Source organism: Lotus japonicus, chromosome 1, assembly GCF_012489685.1.
Source record: "Lotus japonicus ecotype B-129 chromosome 1, LjGifu_v1.2".
Taxonomy (NCBI): domain Eukaryota; kingdom Viridiplantae; phylum Streptophyta; class Magnoliopsida; order Fabales; family Fabaceae; genus Lotus; species Lotus japonicus.
This window is the reverse complement of record NC_080041.1, coordinates 98,553,237-98,562,392: the sequence shown is the minus strand read 5'-3', so window position 1 is coordinate 98,562,392 and position 9,156 is coordinate 98,553,237. Positions and strand designations below refer to the sequence as shown.

At 33.7% G+C, this 9,156-nt stretch overlaps 1 protein-coding gene across 1 annotated transcript; it reads left to right on the top strand.

The window, feature by feature from the left end:
- Positions 1-7,917: 7,917 nt before the first annotated feature.
- On the top strand, positions 7,918-8,490 carry LOC130732314 (horsegram inhibitor 1-like). The gene has a single exon (XM_057584384.1). It carries the CDS (start codon positions 7,933-7,935, stop codon positions 8,320-8,322), a length of 390 nt encoding a protein of 129 aa, XP_057440367.1. The 5' UTR covers positions 7,918-7,932; the 3' UTR covers positions 8,323-8,490.
- The last annotated feature ends 666 nt before the right edge of the window (positions 8,491-9,156 follow it).

Sequence of the window (9,156 nt, the reverse complement as noted above, 5' to 3'; positions counted from 1 at the left end):
TAACATCAAAGCGAATGTAATGAAAAACAAACCAATAAATTTTTCTGTCCTATTAAGGATTTTCTTGTAGAGTACTTTTTTTTTGACAGTCTCTTGTAGAGTACTCAAAACAAATGAAAAGCAGAATTATAGTCGCTAAATTATAGACATACAATTCCGAATCTTATTATATAGACATATACTTTTTTCCACTTGAGCAGATTAATCATTCAAATAGAAAGCTTGTTGAAGCTAATTTTCCTTATGTTTAAAACGTAAGTGTCTAGGGACATTTCCAATGCTCTTGTTGGTGGTGTTACTTAGCAACAGGATAAAAATATTTTCTCTAAAAATGGTGAATCCAAAATAAAAACAGCAATGTAATAATTTTTTCGCTAAATTAGCGACGTAATAAAAATTAAACAATACTTGGTTAGCGACAGATTGTGATATGTTAGCGACATATTGCATCGTCGCAAATAGCGATAAAATAATAGTTAATATGACAAACAATTTAGCAAATGAGTTATGGTATATATTAGCAACGGTATTTCCGTTGCTGATAGCGACAGACTCAAATTCATCTCTAATGATTTAGTTACGCCACATTTTGCCATAAATTGTAATTCGTCGTTAATTCTGTCGCTAAAAGATTAGCAAGGGAATTTTTTCCCAATTGGATTTTTTTAGTAGTGTTAATAAGGGATATAAATGGTATATTGGGTAATTAGGTGATAAAAGTAAGAACATTTAATACTATGAGGAAAAAATGATGCACCAACCGTGTGGATGTTAAAATTAAACTTTAAACTGGAACAAATGGATAAGAGTAGAGATGAGTGTAACTTTGGTAAAGCAATTTACTCTATAACTTAAGTATTGAAATCATATTTTTAGCTTATAAACTCTAAATAAATAATGTCTAAAATATATTCATAGTTTTGTGTTTCACATATGCGCACATGCATATTTCATTCCAAATATTTAAACTCCAGTTGAATTTTAAAACTTTGATCTTATCTTTCTGTATAGGATGGATGACTAGTTCCATTGTTGCTTTTGGGGACCCATTTTATATCATAAGGCATTAAATATGAGACGCGAGGAACACAGTTTTGTCCTGTCAATTGTTAATTGCTAAAATTTACTAGTATATTGTTTGCCAACATAATGTACAAATTTTAAATCAAGATAAAAATTAGCAAAACGTTATAACGTACGCATGGAAATTTTGAAATCGATATACAATTACAAATTTAATATCTTCCACCAAGAAGCGACAAATATAAAACTTAATTTATATATATATATATTCAAAATATATATATATATATATATTCATCGGAAAATTAATTTATATGTTATTGCATATAATATTGTAATTTTATAAACTTATATCAAATAAAAAAAATAACATAATGTTCAAATAAGTCACCTTCACCGACATTTTACACAATGAGAGATGTTGTTGACATTCTTTCTTTGACGAAGTTATCGGCATTCAATACTTTAAAGAACCAATTTTATCAATGGAGTTGTTATTGGTGTCACCCTACATCTAATAATGACACTCACACTGACACTCCTAAAAAGGCAAAAATACCAAAATACATACACTATAAAAAACATTCACCTCAATTCCTTCCGCCTGCCCTCACCACCAGCCATCCTCTCTCTTCTTTCCTCATTAATTCTACTCATATGTATACACATCTTCATACGCATCTCCACTAGCCACTCTCGCTCTTCTCCGTCGCTCTCCGTTGAACCCATCAGAATCTTTAGAAACTCTGTCGTTCTTCGTCGCCTAGCTCGCTTCGTTGATGTTGTTGTTCCACTTGCAGATAAACTCGCTGTTGTTTACCATCATTTCTATCTGCAAGTAAATACACTTTAAAGTGCGTTTAGCCAGTCTTTAAAGTGTATTAACATACACACTTTCAAAATGCAAGTGAAAAATTTTTAAATGTCTTTTTCCAATTTTACGAATTTAAGAGTGAATGAAGAACGACACTAATAACAACCTTTGAATAATCATTCCCACCAAACACGCCCCAAATTAAACTTGTTGCTTCAGGCCCAATAATGATATACTCACACCTCATTTTTTCTCTACTTTATTTTTACCTATTTTTATTTCTATCTCTTTTCTCTTATCACATCTTATACTTTCTCTTTCATACTTTTTTCTTTTCTTTCTATTTCAACTCATCCACCTTTTTCCACTTCAAAACCTCATTTTTAAGGTGTGAAAGAATAACTATTCCTTTATGGCTTAAAGTTAGAAAAATATAAGAATACAAACGTTAATGCCTAGGATTCCAAAGCATGATTCACCACGACGGGGAACAGCAAACCGACAGCTTCTGATAGCGTAATTTACCGTACAATTAATTGAAAATACTCCCTTCGTTCCTAAATAACTGATACTAATTTGGTTCTTTTTTTTGTTCCTATTTAACTGATACTTTTACAATTTCAAAAGAACATTAATGCTACTTTATCAATTGTGCCCTTCATTTATTGTTGGTAGGAAAATTGAAAAGTTAAAATTAATAAGAGAGATAGAGGATATAATGGGAAGTTAAATAGTAATTTTAGTAAAACAATAATATTAATTGCTACTTCTTAATATTTGTGCCATAACCTTAAAGTATCAGTTATATAGGAACGGATGGAGTAATTCATACACCACCCTACAAGGCAAAAAAACAAAACGACACATCAACTTAAAATAAAATAAGACCTTATTGGGGGCAACTTCAACTATAAATGGACCTGTAGTTGCTCCTCAGATCTTCACACATCCAAAGAAATAGTGAGATTGAGGTGATGGAGTTCAACAAGGTGAATGTGGTTTTGCTGCTTTCCCTCTTGGCTTTCACTGCATCTGTTGTCGTTGATGCACGTAGTTTCGACCCAAATTCCTTCATCACTCAAGTGCTTCCAAAAGGTACTGAAGCCAATTACTATGTCAAATCCACAACTAGTGCGTGCTGTAACAATTGCCCCTGCACAAAATCAATCCCTCCCCAGTGTCGCTGTTCAGATATTGGAGAAACCTGCCACTCTGCTTGCAAAACTTGCCTGTGTACCAGATCATTTCCTCCACAGTGTCGTTGTACTGATGTCACTAACTTTTGCTATAAACCATGTACCTAAGCTCACTAAGAATGAGCATGAAGACTGTGATGTTGAACAAAGTTACTTATAAAGCTTTGTTTTCATGTAATGGAATGGAATGAATAAATTGATGGAATAAAAACTATGACCCTGCAGTTTATAGTTTGTCTTCCTCAAACTCACTGCAAGTCAGGGTGTTTCTTTTAGTTCCCTTGTCTTGTGTTAGTTGAGTAATTTTCATTTTGAAATGATTTAGTTTAATTTGTGAAATACAAAATAATTAAGACTTCTATAAAACATCATCCATGATATAAATTGTAATTTGTAAAAGCTCTTGACACTTTGAGAAGCAATTTAAAGAAAAGAGGAAGAAGAGAATTAAGCAGAATGCACTAGGTATTAGTGATGAATATTTCCTTTTGCAGGAATTACAGAGATTCACACGCTTCTGGTTCTACCAAATCCCAGAATCACCCTTCAATGCACCGATTGGTCAAAGCGAATTAGGAAAAGAAGACACTGGGAGAGAAACCGCTTTAACCTTGCGTACAAATTGGAAGAGGAAGAGATAGAGAGAACAAGGTATTCTGTTGAGAAGATTTTGCAAGAGAATCCGGAGGTTGCAGCTTCACAAAGCCAAAACCGAGTCCATCTTCCCCCTCTCTTTCCCGAGAATTCATTAATTTTTGTCCCTCTATGAGACCATATGTACAATAAAACCAAATTGCAAGCGTATCCTAGCTAGGTGGTTTCCTCTTCTGGACAAACACTCTTAATTATGATCTTTCCAAACTTAGAAAAGAGGTCTCTGATATGGAAAAAAGAGACATCCTCCGAGATTTCATCAATGAAAAGGACGAATCACGAAGAACAGAGCGACCTTGCATCTTCTTGGGAGCCACATCAGCTTCGGCTTTGGCGTTGTCGCCTTCAAGAAAAAAGCTCTGGTTCATGGGAACACTTTGTTAGATTACCTGAGAGTGAAGCCAAAGATCCCACTGCAGCTTGCAAGCATTGTGGTAAGAAATATTTATGTGACCCTAATTAAGACTCATGGTACTTCAAATTTAAATGCTGATATCAAAGTATGCCCCAGTATCTCATCTAACTGTTAAATTTGATCCAAACCAAATTGTTCTCATTTTTGGGCCTAGTGGTAGTAGAGGAGGAGGTCATGATTTAGCTGCAACCAACCAGAGATTTAATTTGCAAGTTTGTAGAAGGGCGTTGTCGCGCTGTCAATATTCATCATTTTAGATGAACAACCCTTTAGGGTGGTTGAGGGTCAGGGCTTTATCTTCTAAAACTGTTACAACCCCAATTTACAGTCCTTCAAGGCACACGGTGGCTAGCAGTGGCGGAGGGAGGGGGTGGCCCATAGGGGTCATTGCCCCACCCTGAATGAATGGTTTAATTACAGCTATACTGTGTATTCTACAAAGAATTATTCTGTATATTACACTATTGCTTTTACCCCTCACTAAGTTATTCTTTGAAGCAGTGGCTATTGTTAGATTGACAACCAATTACTAACATTTTATTTAAGACCTTTGTGAGCATATAACAAACTGAAATGTATAGTTGACTGTAGCAATGAAAGAAGTTTACATATTGTATTCGGAAAATGTTTTTCTCACAGTAATTCCACCTCCAATTTAAGAGATATATAAATAGAAGAGAGAAAAGTAAGATATATGATAAGTAATATGTTGATAAAAGAAGAGAAAATGAGACCAAAGAGAAAGAGATATATGAATATATTAAAATTGTGCATATTATGTATGTGAAAATTTATAATTTTACTATGTCTTTAGTCTCGGCCACCCTAAAACTAAAACTCTGGCTCCGCCACTAGTGGCTAGGGACTGTTATCAACTTTATTTAGTTGAAAAATTGAGGTTAAGAGCTTTTTTAGATCTGATTGTAGTAGGTTTCCTTGACCACTGATTGCTAGACATCTATTCAAGATCTCAATTACTTAACCCTCACAACCCATTTCATTGACAAAGAGTGGAAGTACCAAAAGAGAATAATTAGCTTCTCTGTTATTGCTAACCATAAAGATGAAACCATAGGAAAACAAATTGACAAAGTCTTAAGAGAATGAGGACTTAGGAATGTGTCCACCAGTGGATAATCCAACTGTTAATGATTCTATTGTGGATTACTTGAAAAGGCGGATAATGAATATGAATGGTTTAGTGATGAAGGGTGAATACTTGCACATGAGGTGTTGTGCGCACATTCTGAACTTGGTTGTTAATGATGGCCTTAAGGACTTGCAAAAGTCTATTTCTGGTATCTGCAATGTTGTAAGGTATGTGAGGTCATCATCCCTAAGGAAGGCTAAGTTTAAGTCAGTGTGTGGGGTTTGCTGGAGTTACAAAGTAAAAAATCAGTGTGTCTTGATGTCCCCACTAGGTGGAACTCAACTTTTTTGATGTTGGATGTTGCAGAAAAGTTTGAAACTGTGTTTGAAAAGATGGAGTTTGAGGATTCAGGGTATTTGGAATAGCTATGATTTTTGTTCAAAAGACAATTTAACCCCTAACGCTTTTGATTATTCTGACTATGCCCTTTTTGCACAAATAAAGTTTATAATATAGGTGTCCACTAGGGTGGGTTAATTGTATTTGGTCCACCAGTAGACCATAATACAAACTTTCGTTCTTTTATATATATATATATATATATATATATATATTTAATTTTTTCATATGATTAAATTAAATTGTTTTACTTCTAAACTTTTAATGCTTGGAACAATTTATTAAAACGATATATTTTAAAAAGTTAAGTTTCATATTAATCTTGAATAATGATTATAATATAAAAGAGTCGAGGATATTTATGTCATTTCATATATACATATTTTTCTTTCCGCTTACTTTTAAACCAAACAACATAAGAAAATCTTCTCACTTTCCTTTCTTTTTCTTTCCTTTTACTTTTCTTTGTTTCGTTCTACTTTTTTTTTCCGAACCAAACAGAGCCTAAATTTGTCTATCAAAACAGTATCTAATTAACATACGCAATCATGTTCCAGCCATAAATATGCATGACAACATGAGAAATTAAAAGGGAGAGACACGTTGCAAATTTTCACAGACCTGATATCAGGAAAATGGGTTGTCTAAATGACCCAAGATAAAAATTGGGTTAAATAACCCAAAGTCTAGGTGTCCCAATAACATTATAACATGTGTCTTAATTAATTACAACTCATTTCATTATTTTTTAAAATTTTATATTTTTGTGATGTTTATTTTATTAAATATTTTATTTGCATAATCAACCAATTGATTATAATAGTTACAATAGAGCCCCATTTTCCAGAAACAACTGAGAATCTGGTCTTCCACGGCTTCTGGGCAAGGGGAAGAAGAAGAACCATAACCATTGAAGAAAACTAATGTAAACTTTAAAATATATCTTGTTCTTTCCCCTCATTGAAGAAATTAAACCTTCCAAAACAAATGCTTGGTGAAACATCAAGCCAACTAATTTCCAAGAAGAAACCAGAGAAGAAGAAGGAACAGAGTCACCAAAATTCAGACCCTCCAAGGAGCACACAAGCTCCCTGCAGCTCACATGGTTGTTCAAATCAATATGAAAGTGAAGGTGAATGGGAAGGGGAAGGAGAAGAAGAATAAGGTGACATTGGTAGAAAAGAAGAAAAATTAGACACCCCAAACAGATTAGAAGTTGGTGAGCAAAGAATCAAACTTTACGCTTGCAATTCTTGTCGTAATGGCTGCTGCACCAGACCTTGAGCTTAAACATGCAGAAATGGTCGGAGTAGTACGAGTCATCGACGGAACCCGGCGATGGCGAGCCTGGAGATACTTATGGAAAAGGCTCTCGAAACATATATGCGCAGAAACCATGGAAGAAGAAATTAGAATTTAGGGTTCTTCACTTTTTTTGTGGGAAAATGGTTTCTATTGTAATTATCTTAATTAATTGGTTTATTGTGCAATAGATTATTTAATAAAATAAATGTTACAAAAATATAAAATAAAAAAATAGTTGTAATTAATTAAGACACATGTTAAATTATTATTGAGACAACTAGACTTTGGGTTATTTAACCCAATTTTTATCTTGGGTCATTTAGCCAACCCCTCAGGAAAATTGTCGTGTGGCTAATTTTTCTTCTGTGTGGCATTAGTGTTGATATTATATTATTGTCAGTTATATTGAAGAGGGTGCCAGGGTGGTACCCAAAGTAAAGGGTTAGGTGCACAAATTACAGCAGAGATAGTTGCATCTAACCGTTCCCTTGACCTTATTAGCATTTGCCTTATAATTGATTCACATATTATTTTTTCTTCTATATTATTTTCATTCGACCTCTTTCTCTTTCGGTCTTCAATTTTTATTTTTAATGGACCACTTATCATATTTCTCATTTTATTTTATTTTCTATTTCTCAAAATGAGAGAGAAAGATAGAGTTCAACAAAAATGGATCCATAACGTATTTTAAGGCGAGTTTTGCTACTTATTATGAAGATTGGATCTTTGTGAACATCACAGCTGGATCAAAGACAAAAACGCTTTGTTGACAATTATACCTCTTCACCTTTAAAGAGAAAAATGAACCAAAGAGAGAAGTCAGAAATATAATTAGTGCTGGGGTAGAAAAAAAAGAAAAAACAATTAAGGCACGTGTATGACGTTTCTTAAACTAAAGAGGAAAAAACAAGGAAATTAATTAAAATAAAACCTTATTTTATTTTCCTATGGACCAAAAAAAATAAGACCTTATCCGACGGCTTTACTTCATCAACTACTTCGCCTATAAATGGACCTATAGGCTATAGCTGCTATGGTGAAAAAGAAAAGGAGAGTGAGAAAGATGGAGTTCAACAAGAATGGATCCGTGAATGTTGCTTTGCTGCTTTTCCTCTTGGCTTTCACTGCAGCTGTTGTTGCTGATGCACGTAGTTTCGACCCAAATTCCTTCATCGCTCAAGTTCTCCCAAAAGGTACTGATGATACCAGTTACTATGTCAAATCAACCGCTACTGCATGCTGTAACAGTTGCCCCTGCACAAGATCAATCCCTCCCCAGTGTCGCTGTACAGATATTGGGGAAACCTGCCACTCTGCTTGCAAAGCTTGCATTTGTACCAGGTCAATTCCTCCACAGTGTCGTTGTTTAGATATCACTAACTTTTGCTATGACCCATGTACCCCTGAAGGTGAAGCTCACTAAGAATGAGTTAACGTTCCAATTACTATATATGATGTGTGGAACAAAGTTACTTAAGCTTTGTTTTCATGTAATGTAATGGAAATGAATAAATAAATGGAATAAAACTATGACCCTGCAGTTAGTTTGTTTTCATCAAACTCACTGCATGTCAACTGGGTGTTTCTTTTAGTACTCTTGTCTCGTTTTTGAAATAATTAATTTGTTTGTGAATTACAAAATAAAAGACTTCTATAAAATCATATATAACAGATCAGGATTAATTCATTTTTGAACAACAGGTGATCTCTAAATAAGAATTGAGATCACCAGTAATATTCAAGAATAATGACTTGTCCTGCAGTTTGACGAGACCACTAAAATTTGACTAATATATATTTGCAATGATTTTTTAACTATTCATTTCACGGTTAGAATCCATGACGTTGAAAAATGAATTGTTGGGGATCCGGATCCCTTTTGGAGGTGCTAATTTGTAAGTTCAAATTCTAAAACTTGGTTGTGGTTATGCAGATTATACTCTTTTATATGTGGGATATATATAATTGGCAAATTCAAATTTAATTTTACCGTAGCTATATATATGGTATGGACCAGGGTAAAAAGTTTTTTATGGACAATATGATAATGAAAACAGTTTTAAGTATCAAATCCAATTTTATGATGAACAATATGAAAATGTTCTTCAAAGTCAAAGACTAAGTAATTTGCAAATTTTGGATGGCAATTTATTGCTAATCAAATTCCCCTACCCATCCCAACAGGGTACAGCCTTTTTTCCATGGACGTTGTGTTTTTTTAGATAAACCATAATAACATTAATAAGGCACAAGGGTG